This window comes from Xiphophorus maculatus, chromosome 17 (assembly GCF_002775205.1).
Source record: "Xiphophorus maculatus strain JP 163 A chromosome 17, X_maculatus-5.0-male, whole genome shotgun sequence".
NCBI lineage: Eukaryota > Metazoa > Chordata > Actinopteri > Cyprinodontiformes > Poeciliidae > Xiphophorus > Xiphophorus maculatus.
The window spans coordinates 18,447,527-18,466,497 of NC_036459.1; the positions used below are offsets into that span (position 1 = coordinate 18,447,527).

General features: G+C 39.1%; 1 protein-coding gene and 1 pseudogene across 2 annotated transcripts; one reads left to right on the forward strand and one right to left on the reverse strand.

Moving 5' to 3' along the window:
* Positions 1–4,201: 4,201 nt before the first annotated feature.
* LOC111611882 lies at positions 4,202–11,502 on the forward strand (annotated as a pseudogene).
* A 784-nt stretch (positions 11,503–12,286) lies between these two features.
* On the reverse strand, positions 12,287–17,214 carry cbll1 (Cbl proto-oncogene like 1). Of its 2 annotated transcripts, none has more exons than XM_023349783.1 (6): positions 17,160–17,214; positions 15,923–16,087; positions 14,623–14,729; positions 14,453–14,536; positions 13,624–13,697; positions 12,287–13,526 (listed from the first exon to the last, which is right to left on the reverse strand). In XM_023349783.1, the coding sequence occupies exons 1-6, from the start codon at positions 17,170–17,172 to the stop codon at positions 12,545–12,547; spliced, it is 1,425 nt and encodes a 474-aa protein (XP_023205551.1). In that variant the 5' UTR covers positions 17,173–17,214; the 3' UTR covers positions 12,287–12,544. The 2 variants fall into 2 exon arrangements, with proteins under 2 accessions (XP_023205551.1, XP_023205550.1); XM_023349782.1 differs by having other exon boundaries at positions 15,923–16,090; positions 17,160–17,211.
* Between the last annotated feature and the right edge of the window lie 1,757 nt (positions 17,215–18,971).

Below are 18,971 nucleotides of genomic sequence, written 5' to 3' on the forward strand. Positions count from 1 at the left end.
TTTATATATAAGGCGCATAGAATAGAGGCTACAGTAGAGGCTGGGGTTACATTATGCATCCATTAGATGGAACTGCGCTAAAGGGAATGTCAACAAAATAGTCAGATAGGTCAGTCAAACTTTATTAATAGATTACAAACCAGCGTTCTGAAAACTCCGTTCATTCCCAAAATGAATAAACAGCTGTTGCTTCCTCCACTTCCACACCATTGATTGGTTCATGTTAAATTCTCTGGCTGCTGCTCTATTCCCATGTTCTACTGCGTCACTGATCGCCTTGAGCTTAAACTCTGTGTCGTAAGCGTCTCTTAATAGGAGCCATTTTGGGGTCTTTACACAAAACCCAGCATGCACCGCGCGCTTCTTCTTCTACTGGGGAAAATGAAGTCAGCGGCTGCTTACCATAGTTGCGAGACCTGTTGTGGCTCAATATTGGTTCATATATAAGGCGCACTGGATTATAAGGCGCACTGTTGGCGTTTGAGAAAATTGAAGGTTTTTAGGTGCGCCTTATAGTGCAGAAAATACGGTATATATTTTATACATCGCTTTATTTATTATGCATAATTAACATGCATAATAGAGATTACGGTTTAAATGATTGTAAAATCATTGCGAAGAGGTAAATCCATACTGCACTGGGTGATAAAGAAATGTAAATACAATCCCAGATTAACAACACATGATAAATTCTAACTGAAAAACTAAACGCAAGAGTGAAAATATGGAATCTACCTCATGGTGGCGCTAGCAGGAACAACTCCTACTGTCTGCATCTCACATCATTCTGAATGTCTGATTGATGCACATTTCTCCTAATGCAACATCAGTTAATATCGATCAGGTTTAGATTTGAACTTTGAATGGGCCGTTCTGTTGTCTTTCAGCCATTTGAGCTGATTTAAGTCAAGCTTTATCTCCTGGCTTCACATTCAGCCGCCATCAGATACAAATGAGGCTGATGGAAAAGTGCAGTTTGTTTTGCTGCCAAACATCCAAACATGGATCTGTGTATTACAGTCAAACAACAAATGGGAAACAGACCCAATTCAAGTTCAAGTCCATGGAGTCCAGATTCACTTTGGGAGGAATTTACAGGGACAGATTTAAATCTGTTCCACTTCTTAGTCATTTTTCAGACAAAAATGTTTGTACACATGGCTCTATAACTCTTCCCAGATTGATGGGCAGCAGCAGTTGTTTCCCTGAGGTCATCGGTGATGTCTTGGCATTGTGTTAACACACACCTGGATGCTCCAGGACAGCAAACATCCACTACTCAAATTCAAATTTAAAAATACTTTATTGATCCCAAAGGGAATATAAACGTCATATTAATTAGAAATTTGTGGGCGTTATTGTACAGTGATGGCTGTGGGCAGGACTCCTGCTTTTATCAGGTTTTGACACTGATATTGATCAGTTATGTAATGAATTTTTGTAAAACACTTTATATATCATGTCTGTTGTTTATCTAAGCTTGTATTTACCAAATTTTAAGTTTTTTTATATAAAAGAAATTTTTTTATGTGATTGTTTCTGTGTGAGAAACATTATAGGACCTAGATGAGGTGCAGATATAAATATATCTATTCCATGTAGACTCTTTTTATCATGAATTTAAGAGTTTTTTTATATTGTTGTACATAGAAAATATTGTTATACCATTCAATCAAATGTACTGTTTTATTACAAAAGCCATATTTTGTTTTTTATACTGTAAACACTTCATTTGTAGGCCATTTTTGTTGTAATAATGAATCTAAAAAATGAATAATTTTGCCAAAGTTTTGTTACAGCTCTGTTCTGTTATCAAAATAAAAAATAATCTTTATATATTTATTTACTTTTATTGGTCTGTTTTGTGCTCATGAATATTTTACAGTATGATAAGGAATGAGAGACATACTATAAAAACTTCTATGGTAGTATATTTAACTCTTAACTCTGCTACAGTAGCGCAACTTTGTCAAAGTGATTAGAAAAGATTCATTATTCCTCAAAAGCTGCTAAACTGTGATGACATAAAACAATCCACTTTTTCATTTTTTTCACTCTAAATCACCACAAAGCCATGAGAAAAACGTTTATATAAAAAATAAAAGTTATTGTTTCTGATGATGAAAAAAAAATGAGCAAATTCTTTAGGGAAGAATATACAGTGGATTTCCAGCCATTCACAGATTCTCCAATTTGTGGATTATTTTTGTGGAACTTAACTTCAAAAATTCACTTTCTTTCTACCAGAACATTCTAGAAAAAAAGTGGTCCCAAAAATAACTCCCTGTGGAATCCCATATAGGATTGTATCACCATCGCATGTAAATCCTTTAATCTTGTTATCAATTAATATATTTCTAAAACCACTAGAAATGTGTTCCTGACAAGCCATAGTTCAGATTTTCGTGTGAAAGTTTGATTATCAACATCATAAGCCTAAAATCAATCTCAAAAACGTCCCTAGGATATTAACGATTATGAGGTGGACTGTTCTTGAATTCTAGCTGGTTTATCACTCCGAGTCTTTCCCAGGTTAAGTAACAGAAAGAGAATAAAGAGATGGCACACGTCAACTCAATGTACTATGACTCAATGTGTGTTAATTATTGAACAGAGCGCAGACAAAGAGCGCATCGTGATGGAACTGATGTCAGATTTCAGATTCCAAAGTTTCTTCAAGTGATCTTTTGCGTTTTGCCGGAGTTGGACTTTTCAGAAACGTTCACCTCAATGACGGTGACTTCGAGAAAACAGTACGTTGGTTTCCAGACCTGTGTACTCTTCAGACAGCCTCAATGAAGACCATGAGAAAATCCAGAGGAAACACAAAGTGCTCATGTAGCATGTTAAGGAATACCTGACGTAAGTGTTCCTGGGCTCAATCAACGCCTAAGTGGCGATCAGCTGCAGCGGCGTCCCTGCTCTCATTTTTTTTAACCTTTCTGCAGGATAAGTAAGAGAGAGAACCAAACGAACTGTTCTTTTGTTTTCCTTGTGTTTGTTCGATTGAAGCAGCTGCGATGCAAATCGTGCCAAAAAAGCGGTGGTCTCTGTTCTGCCTGTGATTGGCTGGATGAGGACGTACAGAGTCAGACAGTGGCTGCTGGGTGATGTGGAGTCTGGGGTCAGCACATGTCATGTTGACATTAGTCTTGCTAAAATAAGCATATTAGCTATTTTCTGTATTTATTACCCATCTTTATCATACTGAGTGGAGTAAGCCACTGTTCGTCAACAGGCTAGTGATAGCCCACATAGCGTCAACATGCTAGTTGCTTTACATTTTAGTGGCAGACCTCATGCTAACAATATACGTTACACATTTTAGTAAATTTTTGATATATTAGTCACATTTACAATACTGAATGGAGTAACTCAGTGTAAATCCACATGCTAGCAATACCTCACATGCTACAGACAGAATTTAAGCTAACTGTAGCATTTTAGCCCATTTTCAGCATCAAAACATTGGATTCCAACCAACCACTTTGGCAGGCCCCTAAATATTTGTAGTTTGATTCCTGTGTATGATAGTAACTGTAACTATTTTTTATGTGACGGCAGTCTGTTCTGGGTGTCTTGGTAATCGTCAACCTAGAGGGGATGTTGATGCAATTCAGAGAAATACCGTACCTTTGGAGGAGAGACAAACCAGAATGTGTAGGTGCTAATAGACTGTTAAAAATAACAATTTTATATAATGCTTTGAAAAAGTACTTGCCTCCCTGCAAATTTTCTGTTTCTTTTCCTCATCTTTTTTTTTCTACATATACATCTTTGCAGGGCTTTGATGAGGAAAAAAGTACCCAAATTTCTGGCCAGTAATTCTAAAGTAGCTCCACAAAAATCAGTCATTCTGGAAAAAAAAAGAATTACTGAAAAGAAATTTACAAAAACAATTGCAAAATCCTGGAGGATGCAATGTTCTGCTGCATAAGAACTCCTGGGCGAGTTCTTCACTTAAGGCTGTGGTTCCCAAAGATTCTCTAAGCCCCCCTATAGATTACAATAAAATCCCTCCCAAAAAAATCAACTGGGCACAGACATGGTTCAACCAGACATAAACCTATACACATATTTTGTTTTTAAACTCCACTGAAGTTTATTTCACACTAAAGGTTGCAACAAAACAAACTACAAACCATCTTTACCGTGAAACACTTTTGAGTAACTGTTTATTTGTTTTTTTCCCCCCATTCATCCATATAGCTTCCTGTGTCCACCCTGCAATGGCTCTGCGCCCCCTCTAGGGGGCGCGCCCCACACTTTGGGAACCACTGACTTAAGGTCAGGCACAGGTAGATTCTACTTCAGGTTTTTCTGCTTGAGACTAAAATGTATGGTTTCATTAATTACTTTAAATTATCCAGGTTTTGAAGCAGCAAAGATTAAAGCCTTCAAACTATCACCACTATGTTTGACTGAAAGTTCTTTTTCAGGTTAGTGTCATGAAAAATGAAGAGCCTATGGTGTTTATGTGGGACAGCTACGGCTACCTGTGGATAGCTAAAATCCGTGAATACTTGAGACGTCTTCTAAATACATTTATAAGCGCCTATTTTAATAGTTCAAAATATCAAATATATCTTACCGTAGTGATAATTCCTTAGTTCCACAGCAGGAGCTAACATTCATGGTCTTCCTTATTTTCGCTGTTTCGAGCTGCAGCCAATCAGCATTAAGGAAAACGGATGATGCTTCCGGATTGGCTGTTTTACAAATGCCAGCCAAAATGTTTGAACCTCTTTCAAAGCTTCAAAGCTACTTGTAGTATAAGGTGCAAGGCCTACTTTAAATTATCAGAGCCTTTCTACTCATATTTTTTTATTTATTTTTTATTTTTATTTATTTTATTTATTTTTTGACAGTAGTCAAGCCTGATCTGTCTAGTCAAACTGAATTCAGCTTTCCAAAAGAAAAAAAAATTGCTAATCACAATTAATTTATGATCTAAGAATTGAGCATTTACTTTTTTACATCAAGTCTGATTGTATTGTATTGAGTTGCTCCCCCCCCCCCCCCCCCCCGAAAAAATCGAATGACCTGATACATTATATTGTGACAGAAAAAAATCACAGTAGAATCTGTGAGTGGGGCATATACGTTTTCATAGCACTGTATTAGAATGTTTCATGCTGTCATTCTGGTACTGACTTGTTTTGGTGTGTGTGCAGGTGGTGTGGGTCGGAACGTGCCTGGCTGCCATCCTGCTTGGACTGGATCTTGGTCTGGCTGTGGGTTTGGGCATAGAGCTTCTGACCGTCGTCTTCAGGACTCAGTTGTAATAATAAAATTTATTGCATCTGACATAAACGAAAAAGGAAACGTTCAGTTGTACTGAATCAGATAGAAAGGCATAAATGATGTCATAAAAACATGTGACTTCAAAGCTAATATGAGTACTGTAATAAATTGGCAGGACTCCATTGCTATTTCATGTGTAATTACATTTTATTCTATTGACATGTTGCTTAAGTTTATCACAGCCTTATCAACATGATATTATTCGTTGTTGCAATCAGGGGCACTGCCAGGAATCTTGGGCCCCATGACAAAAAATGAAATTGGCCCCCCATGCAGCTGCTGTCACAATTTTTTGAGTCTATCTGACCCATCAACAGCGTCACAATTTTAAAGGCTTGCAATGGCCTTGCTTTCTTTGGTTCAATACTGGCACAATATTTACTGCTCATGAATTTTACATGCAGCAGTCCACATACAGTATGCAAGTAGGTTGCTTACATTTTTTCTATTAGTTTTAGCTTACTGAAATGTCTCTCCCCACGAGCAACAGTCATAAGCAACGTGCAAAATATACATAAAGCAATCCAGATTTCTCAAAAAAATGCTAAGTAGTTGCATTTTATTCAAGCTGCAGTACATAACTTTAATAAAAAATATGTTTTCTCCATATTTGTTAAAGCTGGCACCATGCCGTGACAGTTTGTTACGATACAAATAATCTGTGCAAAGATCAATCTCCTCCATCTGCTCCCTGAGCTACTATTACTGGTTAAAGTAATGCAACGTTCTGGCCAAAAACAACCAATCAGAACCAGGAGGAGGGTCTTATTGCTGTCAATCAACCTCATTCACTCACTGCTAAATGTGCTAACGGTGGAGAAACAACTTGTCGTTATTGCTAGCAACAGCATAGCACAGAGCAATGAGAGGGAGGGAGCAGCCACATGAGATTGTGATGGACAGCATTAAAACTCTCCTGCCTCTGATTGGTTGTCTCTAGATAGTACTGGGAGAAAACAGATGAAATACATTTTTCACAGATTATTTCTATGCCATACAGTTTGAACAAATATGTAAAAACAAGTATTTTTTATAAAAGTTACATACTGCAGCTTTAATTTCACTTAGGAGAGGACGGGTCAGGAGGGACGTGGGTTAGAACTGCTGCTGACTGACTCATCTGTTGTTAAGTGTGGTAAAAAGGTACAAGGACATTTTTACCTTTTAAATATATGAATATATTGGTCATTTTTTTCCTTTGTTCATAGAATGCTAGTGAAATGGAGGCAAACAGTCGTCTGAAGCTGAGCTAATTATGCTAAATGGTTGATAATCTCACAGTCTACCAACCTCTATTGGAGAAAAACTGGGTTACAAATTGACACTCGTGTTTTTTCTCTCTCTCAATTTCTCTATTTTTTTGAAATCCTGACTTTATTATTTTTTGTGGCGGCATAGTAACCACCACAGTCATTCTTGTCTTCCACTGACTGCTGCTGACCACCATCACCGTCAAGTGCCAAGCAGGAACGAACCATTTCCTTCAGATCCAGGGGGGTTCAGGGCAAATATGGACGTCTGCTTTTTGGTCTGGGAGGAAAACATTTGATTTTTACTGATAAATACTATTTTAGAAAACACAATATGATTAATTTTGTAATTGACAGGGCCCCTTTATTTTTTTTATTTCTATGACAAAAATTAAATAAAATCAATTCATTGTGGAGAGCCTTGATGGATGTGGAGCAAAAAAACTGACATAAACTGCTTTCATTAGATCAAGATCTGATGAAAAATTAAAGCTCATCAGCAGATTTGAATAGTGGAGGAAATTTATTAATTATATTATTAGTGTGTAGTCTAAGGGCTGTTTTTTGAACAACTGCTGTTTCTCTTTAGCCCCCGCTGTTCCATTTTGGCCAATCTCCCAGGTACAGACCTGTACAGAGATCAGAAGGATTATCCTCTGGTGAGTCGGTGAAATAAAGTAAAACACACTACGTCCATACAATCACTTCATGTCCATCATCCGTCCTTCCTCATGTATGTGAACCAAAAGGAGTAAAAATCTTCCGGATACCTTCGCCCATCTTCTTTGCCAACATCGAGTTCCTCAGGAACAAGCTTGTAGAAGCTGTACGTATAAAATGATGCTGCTTTCATCTCTTTTTGTCTCGGCTTAAATAAGGGAGCACAAAATGATCACACTGTGTTCCAGGTTGGGTTCGACCCTCTCAGAGTTTTACGGAAGAGGAACAAAACGCTCTGAAAAATCAAGAAGCTCCTACAGAAACGGGGTCATGGCATCACAGAGGTGGGACCTTATTCTAGTTAGAGAGTATGTAAAAAAATAAAATAAAAATAATAACCCTGCTGGTGTTTTCTTGTTTTTGGTCCCTCCTTGTATATTTGCCCACAGCTTTACACAGTTGAACAGAGTACAACTACAAAGGTTAATGTGTTTTATTAGGATTTTATGTGGCAGATCAACACAAAGTAGTGCTTAAATCTGAAGTGGACGGGTAATCAGACATGAAGTTAATAGTTGTTGTTTAAATAAATATCTGAAAAGTGGAACATTGATTCAGGCCACTTTACTCTCACACCTCTGAATAAAATTCAGAGTAATCAACTCCCTTCAGAGGTTGGCACATTTGGCACAAACCTACTAACCTAACCGGACAGGTCAGGGAAGGAGACCATTAATCAAGAGGACCATAGTAACAATGGAGGAGCTGCAGAGAGTCACAGCTCAGGTAGCAGACTCTCCACTAAGGATGCAATATCCACTGGCGATCACATATCACTGACTTCTTTACTTTGACTCTAGTTCAGTGTTTAATACCATCACCCTGCAGAGACTTGGATTGAACATCACTTGATGTCTCAGAAGTCTGGACTTTCTGACAAAGATACTTCAGTATGCTCATGTTGGAAAATACACCTCCACCAGTGGAGCTCCTCAAGGTCGTGTTCTCAGTCCTCCGTCATTTACTCTGTTGACACAAGACTGCGTTTTCAGATATGAGGGGAATCTAGTCACTAAGTTTGCAGAATGCACCACATTGTAATAAAAACACCTCTACTGGCTCTGAACACACAGCCAGAGCTTCAAAGGAATAGTTAGATCAAAGCATATCTATATGTTAGGATGGTCCAGTCAAAGTCCAGACCTAAACCTGATTGAGAATCTGTGGCAAACTGATTCCCACAGTCACATTCTAAACAAACTGAGCCTGAGCTGGTTAGTAAAGAATGAACAAATATTTCCATCTCTAGATGTGCAGACATGGTAGAGAAGCTGGGAGTGAACAATATGATTTTATTTTCACTGGAAAAAAAAAACTTGACCATTTGCTCTAATCGGTTACATAAAATCCCAAGAAAATGCATAGAATTTTGCTATAACATGCGAAAATGTGGCAATGTGAACGTTGTGTCTTTAATTTTACTTTCTACTTTGTGCAACAGAAAGGCTTAGAGAATTTGTTCCGGACTGCAACCGATGACCCTGAAGTGAACACGGAGGGTCTGCAGCTGCCAGCCGATCTGAAGGAGCTTCTGTTTCAGATGAACTGGAGCGCCGAGCTTCCGTCGGAGTTCAGCGTTCCCACAGTGAACCTCCACAGTCTGATCTTGGACTTCTCTGCTGTTTCCTTCTTGGACATTTCTGCGATGAAAGGACTCAAAATGGTAAAACAGCAAATCCGCCCGCAGTCACATAAATCCACACGAGGGCCTTCAATCACAGAATGATCTTGGGTGATTGTGACTCATATTTTTCCTCTATTTTGTGTTTATCCACAAAATAGAGCCTTTTTGAGAACTGACTGCAGGGAACTAAAAAGAGTCTGGGGAGTTTTGCATATTTAATTTTTTTTCTGATTTAGAGCTACTTGTTACCAGCCTGCAGCTCAGGCTCCATCATGCCAGAAAATACTCAGATCATCCTAAGTTGTTGCTGAATTTTTGGGAGAAGTTGCACTGAGGGACTGGTTTGATGTTTTCTTCATGGTGGTGAACGTTGAGCATGCTCTGCTCTGGTAACATGATACTGTGGTAACCTACCAAACCAGAGGCTGTCCTGATGCTTTCTGGGCTCACATAGAAGGTCTTGATGATGCAGAAAATCATCCTTTTATATCTTTCATCCTATTCAGTCATTTCTCTCCTGAATGCCCAGTTTGCTGAAAAACGATGATGGCTTCATGCTTTTATTTGGATGTAAACACAACTAACAGAAGACAATAATATTAAGCACATCTGTCCTTTCACAGCCGTTATATTTTAAAGCTTCACATGTTATTCTCTCTTCAGGCGCTTAAGGAGTTTACACACGTTGATGTGGACGTTTATATAGTTTCATGTGACGGTGAGTTTAATTCAGTCCCTTTGAGGATTTTTCTCATTGTGTAAAAAAAAAAGTCTACCAGTCAGATGTTAAGACAGCTGAAAGTTGCTGAAGTTATACTCCAAACCTGAAAGTGACGCATAACACAATGGCCACTCGAGACAAAAGTAAGGATAGCAATACCTGCGTCTCAAGTTGGAGTTCTTAAAGTGACGACTTAAGTGATGAGTTATGAAGTTTGGAGGCGGAGAGCCACAGCTTAGAGATCCAACAAACCAGAACCCTATGGAGGAACTTACAAGCACTTTACCACAGTGGTGAATTACAACAAGAACTGTCATTTATAACACAACAAGGTTACAGATGGACAGAAGCTCTGCTCCAAATTGACCAATGCTGGTCAATTGACCATGCATCATCAGATGTTTACATCATCAGAGTGATGTAAACATCACTAGCCTGATGTTTACAGGCTAGTGTCAGAATGTTTCTTCGATAAGTGAATTTCCAGCCTACTCTACTTTAACCATCCATGTAAAGCAAGTCTCACTTTTAGCCTTGAGTGTTTAAATAAGTTAATGTAGCTGGTTAAATATTATTCCCAGAACATTGTCTGTCACGTTTCTGTCTGTGGTTAGTTTTCTAGCATCTTGTTTGACTTGAAAAACTTAAAAAGTGAAATATGTAAACACTCCTTAATCACAGTGAGTCCTGATGATGTATTATTATCCTTACATGGCATTTACTTCCTGTTTTTATGAAAGAGGTCTCTGGTTATTTGTTGCCATAAAGTGCCCTTAACGTTACATATCTAGTTCGAAAAACAAAAGAGAAGCTGCTGAGGGTTTGGTAAAATTGTCTGAAAACTTCAGACACATCCATGCATTTATTGTTTACTTGTATCAACAGCCCTCATCATGGAGAAACTGCACAGCTGCATGTTCTTTGATGATGAGATTCGGACGTCCATGCTCTTCCTAACTCTACATGATGCCATGCTGGATGTGCTGGAAAAACATAAAGACAACAGCACTGGCAGTGTGGTGAGAAAGAAATAAATGCAATTTGCTGATATATTACTACTTGATGTACCATAGAACATGTTTAAAAATTAAAATGAGTGATATCTACCATCTTAAAGAGAAATGCCTAGTTGTGTTACAGGTGAAAGTATTTGGTCCACATGGGGTCAAGCGACGTGTTGGAGGAAGTTGCCAAATCATCCAACAGTCAACAGGAACGTTGGATGCTGCGTCTGGTACCAGCATATGTCCAAATAGAACCATGGTGGATCTATTCTGGATCAGATCAACTGATGGAGAAAAGCAATGATGCATAGCATGATGCTGACAACATAGCATGATGCTGACAACATAGCATGATGCTGACAACATCATAGGATGATGTTGGCAACTTAAAGTTTTCTCCCACAGGAAATGTGTTATTTTAAAGTACCATTCAATCTCTATTTTTGTTTTAAAATTAAGAAAAACTTAAACATTTCCTATTGGTTGTTTATATTTGCAGAAATTGTTAAAAAAAAACCCAGAGAACATACAATTCTTAAAAAAACAAAACTCACACCTCATATTAATTCACAGCTTCGTTTTGCCACATAAAATCCCAACCAGCTGTGAGTTTGTGGTTGAACCTGTAAGAAACTGTAAACTTTTCATTTTCTGTTGTCTTTGCAGTTGAAAGACACCAAACTGTAGAGGAACAACCTGGAAAATCAACTCATGGAGAAACTACCCAGGAATAGTTCAAGCAACATGTTAATATTTCAGTCCAGTCATTGACTGTGTTACTGCTGTACATTTGGAATTTCACTCGTCATTATAAGTAATTTGATTTCATCCCATAAGTATGTTTTTCTATAATTCACTGCAATAAAGTTTGAATTTTAGGTATCAGATGATACCTGGAAATATTTGAATTATTTTGTGTTATTTAACCTTTATTATCCCAGGTAAAATGTTCATTTTCAACATGAACCTGTTCAGGAAGAATCAAACAAAAAATACAATCATGTTCATATCGACTAAATATGCTGAAAACACACAACTGGTTTTAAAAGCAGGTGCATTTATCACAAATATGGATCTTACTGATTCGATAAAAGTTGATACTTAAGTACTGAATGTACTGAGTTTTGTTTTTTCAAATTTGTTCCTGCAAAATGAAACCTAATTTATTAATTTATTCAATGAGTGTTGCTGGAAATAGAGTGAGCCAAGATAGGAAGGGGTTTTGTCAATGATATTTTTATGAATTTGTATCAGTTTATTCATCTGCATGAATGGAGTAATAGCTACAAGTTCACAAATATCACAAATTAGTCATGGAGTAATTGTGTTAAAATAGGGTTAGAATAAAAAATCTCCAGTTTAATTTTTTTATTTCACTTTTTCTTTAGTTACAAAAGAAAATATTTTCAAAAACTTTTTGTTATTCCCTTTTATGAGTTGAGTTGTAAAACAAGATGGCTGCCCTGGGTGTGGTGACATCATCCAACTATGAAAACTGAATGAATTATGAAAAACAAAATCCAAATTTTCTTAAAATCAAATCTTCAAAAAAAGTTATCAATAAAATGTATTTATCGCCCAGCACTATGTTTAAATATTAAACTATGAACCTAATACAGGAGACGATTTCATTAAATTACCATCAAACAAACAGGAGAAAACATCTGCTGTTATAAATTTATTGAATCGCTTTAACATATGTTAATGTAGGTGACATCAATCGACATATATACAGATTTTTAACATGTCATTAAAAAAACTGAAATCCATCTTTTCTCAGGGTCTGTAATCTGTTCAGTGTGGAGCTGAGCTCAGCGTGTGGAACAGATTCCTCCCGTCACCCAGAGCCTCACTAACAACACTCACACTAGCTATGAAAATGAAATGACACTGACTGTTACCCTGGCAACCAGCTGGCAGCTTACTGGTAGTACGGCCTGTAGCGGCTCTGGTCTGGGTGGTGCGGCCCTGGCATTTGACCCTGGGGCGGGGGCCCCTGCATCCGGGGCGGCGGCCCTCTTGGGGCGGGCCACATGCCGGGGCTCAGACCCCCCGGCTGGCTGAAGGGGGGGCTCAGGGTGCCCTGGTCCTCAGGGAACTGCTGCATGGAGGAGGGGTTATAATGATGTGGTGGGGGGGCGTTAACAGGGGGTCCGCTGTGCTGCGGTGGAGGTCCTGGGGGCGGGTGGTTGATATAAGGGGGGATCTGGCCCATGATGTGCCCAGGTGGGGGGGTGATGGGTGGGGGAGCTGCTGACATTGGGGGTGGTGGGGCCTGGTTGTAAACCATGTGTGGGGTCCCAGAGGCCTGGGCGGGATGCTGCATGGGATGGTTGATGGGCGGAGGGGGAGGAGGAGGGCCAAAGTTATGCTGTGGTGGCGCCATCATGTGGTGGGAGTGCGACACCACAGGTGGCTGACCGGGGTAGTCCCCGGGGTGGTGGTGGGGGGGCTGGCCGGGGCCGGGCCCCGCAGGGTGGGGGTCCCGGGACGACGAGTCATCGTGGATGGGCACCGTGATGAGGTTGCTGTGTTTGCGGGTGGTTACCGTGGAGATACGGAAGGTCTCGGGCCCCAGCGGGGACGGCGGCGGGCCGTCGTGGGGACTGGGTGGTGGTGGCTGGCTGTAGGGCGGCAGCGGCGCCGGCAGGTGGACGTGGCTCTTCGGGATGTGGGGCGGCGGCACGCGGAAGCGCTCCGGCACCTCGGGCGGCGGCAGGTGAACGGGGTCTTGGCGAGACGACTTGGACGCCCTCATGTGGCGGTGGTTGACGTGGGCCTGCAGGTCGCGCTGGGACAGGTAGGTGCGCTTACATCCCGACACGATGCTGCACATGAAGAGCGAGCCGCGCTGGCACTGCTCGATACGCTGCACCGGCTCCGTGCAGCTGTACATGTTCAGCCTGGGAACACACACACACACACACACACACACACAGCAGAGATGAGCTATGTCACTCAGGCCAGGGACTCGACTCAAGTCAGGAAATGGTGCCTCACCCTGGACACATCTTCTCTCCTTTCTTCTCGTGCAGCAGAGCGCAGTCATAGCAGAAGACATGCTTACAGGGAATCTGAGACGTTAGAGAGGAGAGTCACAACAGACAACAACTCATTCATTTTAATCGATTCAAAAAATATAACTATGATTATTATTATTATTAACCCCAGAGTGGTCAATTTTAAATAGTTTTTACTATTCAGACTCCTGCTACCAAGCCTAACAATAAAAATTTGATTGGACATATGGCTGAAAAACTTACACCAGCGTTCTTTATCAGTCGATGTTATTGTTTCTTTTTTTGGTTTTATATATTAGAAATAATGACAACCCTGACCATCTTCTTCATGAGACTGTCTTCAGTCAGAGGTTTCTTCAACTGCAATGTAGTACAGACTGCTGCAGGAGACATTACCTGCCCACAACTGTTACTATCTACAATGACTGAAGAATCTTGACTTAATATGAATTATGATGACATTTATTTTCCCTTTGGGATTAATAAAGTATTATTGAATTTGAATGATCTCTCCTGGTTCTGTTTTTTATTGTCAAGCAGCTATGAGGCAGTGGTGAAAAATTAAACTGCTCCTGCGTTAGTTACTCAACTGGTTGTTGCTAGGCAACCAAAGATAGAGTTAGTTGATGGGCTCACCTTGCTAAGCTAACTGTGAAAATAAGGGAAAAGGACCTTAGATCATTTATCCAGGCAGAAATGTGGGAACTGTATCACTTTGTGTAAATAAGGGACGTATGAATCTGACTTTTCAATAAAACGACTGAACTAAAATGACTTTCTGATCCCATTCTCATCTTTATATTGCATACCATCCGTCCGTACAGCTGAATGGGGAGACCGCATTTGTCACAGAAGTGAATCGGGACTCCATCTCTTTCACCGATCAAGTTCAACTGTTGGCAAAGTGACAAACATGTGAAAATGAGCTTTAGTATCAAATAACAGGATCGATGCTATAACTGGTCTACAGGCAACGCACCTTATAGTCCCAAAAAAGCGGCTGTGGAAATCTCCTCTGACTCCCGAACACATCGCCAGCTTTAGTGCAACAGTCAAAGCGCTCCTCTTGCTTGAAGTTGAATTTATCTGGCAGATTTTAGAGAGAGAGAGAATGAAGCAGGGCTGACAGACTGGGAGAGCTTTAGAGTTGCAGACCAGGAGCAAAAATCCTCCATAGCAGATGTACAAATATTCACATGGAGTTGAACAACATTCAAAAACAATGACAGGAAAAGTTAATGATTCCTGAGAATACAAAAAAGAAAAAAAAATCTTTCTTGACATTAAAATTATTGAAGTATCAGCTACACTCTGTTTTTCAAATAGGTACAAGGTCGTTCATGACTCTCCAACAAGCCATCCAATCAGAAGGCCAGCCACACAGAGTGTTGTAATTTTGGTCCACATAACGTAAATCGGAACGGCAAGAATTATCAACAAGTCATATCAAAACAGAGAAGAAGTGAGCAAATTTTAGCCTAGCATCTCAGCCAACAGCTGGTACCAACAATCCAATCTCCAAACTCCGTCACGTTAAAGGCAATCTTCACAGCTTTTACAATCAGATATTGTGAGATTAGGATAAGTATGGAAATATTATCCAGAGGGTTCCTACTCAGTTTTGCAAGCAAAACTTCCATCCTTTTCCAGACTGACATTTCCAAAGGATGGAACGAAGAAAGGAATGTAGGAAGACGCAACATTGAATTATTGAAATAGATTATAAAGTCTCTAAAATCAGATATCTTTAAATCATTCATATTTATCCTGGCATTGCAAATACAGAACTTAAAATTTTGCATTTTTTCAAACCTCTCCAGAATGCACAGAAACCTTTATCACACATAAAGCCTTTTTATGTGTGATAACCTAAAAAGGTTTTAATGTGTAACCCCAAGTCACTAATGGCATTGGGAAGTCCAGCATGGAGTCAATAGACGACTGGTATAAGAAACAACTCAATAAAAACTGCAGCTACAATCATCTATGGTCACAACAATCAAACTCACTCAGAATTGTCACAGTTTGATTGTTGTCACTCAGATTTTTTGCACTTTTACAAAGTAAACTTCCCAATTCGTTCAAATCTTGAATTTAAATGCACAACAATTTGAGATCTTTTCATTCATCTTCGCTGAACCTATTAAATCAGACCTAATAGCATTCTCAATAAAAAATATCACAATTCTCGACCTGTGGTCTGTGTTAAAACTCAACAGTTTACAGGGCGCCCAGAGCAGCTGCAGAGTTGGCTTCTGCCTTGGGCCGGCTCTGCTTACCGTCTTCTCCAGGGTCGGGTTTACAGGGCCTGATCCCGGGTCTCTGGATGCGGGGCGGAGGTTTGCTCCTGAGGGGCGGCTTGGACAGCAGCTTAATGGGAATCCGTCTGCGAACGTCCAGGTCACTCAGACTCCCCGAGCCGTCGCCGCCTGGGAGGTCATTTTCTGCTGATGATGAAGGAAAGGAAGATGAACAGAAAGAAGCAGAAACTCGTACAAACAAGATTCTGGGTATATGACTGTCATACTATAGTCAGTGTCATCAACAGAAAGAGAAAAAGGCTGGAAGAAACGATAAAGCCGATCAATTAAAATTAACGCGACAGGATTTGACTGTATAAAAATATTAAAGGTAGTCTGTTTATATATTACCACTGTAATAAAAGTGGACAATTACAACGCTGGTGTAAAAATATTAGAATTATTACTATACAACTGTGTCCGAATAGTAACACTCTATAAGTAAAATGTTACCAATAGATTACCACTTTTAATCGAGACAATAATAATGGTTAAAATTAAAACAAACATGCACTACAGTTAATGATTGTACAGTGAATTAATACACTTGATAGCTGTGTTAGGTCCATCTTATTTATGTCAAAATTAATTTTAAAAGCACTTTATCACTGTTTTTAATCGGGCATCAATGTAACTACCCCGGCGGCTTGGAACAACTACCGCAAAGATTACTAAATGATGTCTAACACCGACAGGTTCACATTTAGTATTAGAATATAACCACAGAAAACAGAAAACTCGAAATGATTTTACTGTGTAATAAAAATAACACGACTCAACAATAGTGCAGGGGACAAGTTAAGTTAGCGTGCACAATTAGCCGCACCAGCTAACATTGGTTAGGTAGCATTAGCGGCCTAAACTCTGTCGGAACCAATTTTACTCCAACTATCGTGTGAACATAACTCACCAATGTGAAGGGTGGTAATTAAACAAGGCGCTGTCTAATATAACACAAAACTACATAGGCTGTCAGTCTGAACACTAACTGTGCGTCAGTATAATGATGCACTTTGCATGACTCTGTCTCTAAGCATTTTTAGCTTCAATGTAACCACGCAACGGAGCACTAAGAGGCAACCATACGTCTCAGGACAGCCATTTCTTAAATGGTGGTTTGTTTTAGCCCAAAAATGCACTACAGAGAAATAAAACGGTTAAAATAAACAAAAAAAAAAACTTTGTTAACAGCGGCTCGGGCTAGCAGTTTGCTTACCGCCTTGGTCCATGATCCAACGAGAGAACGCAATGCATTATGGGATGTGGACGACTGACGGAAAGGAAATGGAATGAAAGGAAGAACGCACAAAAAATATAAGTCATTTTTATTCAGATGCAAAATATGTAACAATATGCGGTAAATAACACTGCAGGTTTACGGAAATGCTTTTTAAAGAAATGTAGTACTGTCAATAAAACATACAGACTGAGACAGAAGTAAAACAATAAATAAAAAATTAATCAAAACAAATAAAAGTATGGGGAACAAAATAATATATAAAGGCATCAATAATGAAGCTGAGGTTCACCACAGAACCATATTAGGACTACCCACACCTACATATTTTGACGAATTAATGGGAATACCGTATGCTGCCACAAGATGGCAGTCATGCATAGTAAACCACCCACAGTTCCACAGGTTTGATGTAAATAAACCGAGATCATTTTGGAAAAACCAAACAATGACCTGGGTGGCTTTTTAACCTCGTCAGCATATTGAAAATTAAAAATATAGCATCATCCCTTTTTTGGCTGATAATTGTAAAGGTGCCATAAACAGTTCATAATCACTAACTGAACTTTTATTAAAGAACAGAAAGCATGAAGAGAAAGAACATAATGCAGCTGTGTCTCGTCTTGCTTGTCCACCTGGGGGTTATGTTCCCACTCAGAGCTGCGTGTGTTGTGAACCAGTGTTTTTCTGAGCTTTGGTTGTGCAACATTTATTGGTTCGAGGGATGAATGCAGGCAACATTTCCCGGAGTCTCTTTCCTGGCATGAAACAAACAATCTGGATTTCAAAGCGGGGGAGATAGAAGAGTGGTCAGAAAGCGGAGCACTAGACACGATTCGATTGCTGGTGAGATCTTTGTACAATCAGCCATGAGCAAAAAGTCTGAATCACCTGAGCAATTTGTAAATCATCAAAGTTTTGATGGTTATGGGGATTTTAAGAAATATCTCTTCAGTTAGATTAGATTATAAGACGTTATTGTTTATTGAAATTTTACGGAATGACGTAGATGTAAAACAAGAATCTAAGCAAAACACTGAAGGGCATATAAGATGGCTAAGATGTGTACTCACAAGAACGTTTGATTAGAATATATAAACTGTAAAATTCTTCTGAAATAGTAGGAACTACCTTATTAAAAAATAATCGGAGGTATGACTGGTCTTCAGACAAGTTGGACCTCAGCTGAGGAAGCAGGCTGAGAATCTGTTTTGGTCAGAATATTTTCTATCCTAGTTTTTAGTGGTGAAAATAAATTGTTATGAAAGTAAAATTCAGACAGAATAGAAATTTGCATACCAAATCAATTAACTGTTCTGATCAAAAGGTGGAATGTTTGTCTAAGATTATTTATTGAATGTTCTTGAGAACAATATGAAACTTTTCACAGGCTTCATTGTTAATTACCTTTAATTAATTAACTTTAGCTTTTAAATAAAAATGAATAAATAAATGAAATCTATGAAAGAATTTAACCATTTCCCCCCCTAGAACTAAGAAATAAATGCCAGTGCAGTATCTTGTTATAAAGAGAAACATTATAGTGATTATGAGGAATATGTTCTCGTTTATATAGGAAAGTAAAATGTTGGCACCCCACATGTCAGAGAGTTGTTCAGCAGAAACAGAGTCAGAGGAAACAATAATAATAAAAAAGTTGTAATCTGTCATCAAAATGTATTTTTATACTGTAAAAACACAAAATCCTACCAAGCATTTTTGTCTAATTTCTAGCTCAAATATCTTATTACACTTAAAAAAAGACAAAACTAACTAAAGTAACTTTTCAGC

Bases quoted from the DNA above. Each gene is read 5' to 3' on its own strand.
- cbll1 (XM_023349782.1), bottom strand. The intron at 14,730-15,922 runs GTAAGCAGAGCC...AAAATCTGCCAG, and splicing joins ACCCGACCCTGGAGAAGACG to ATAAATTCAACTTCAAGCAA. The intron at 13,698-14,452 runs GTATGCAATATA...CTAACGTCTCAG, and splicing joins TTCAGCTGTACGGACGGATG to ATTCCCTGTAAGCATGTCTT.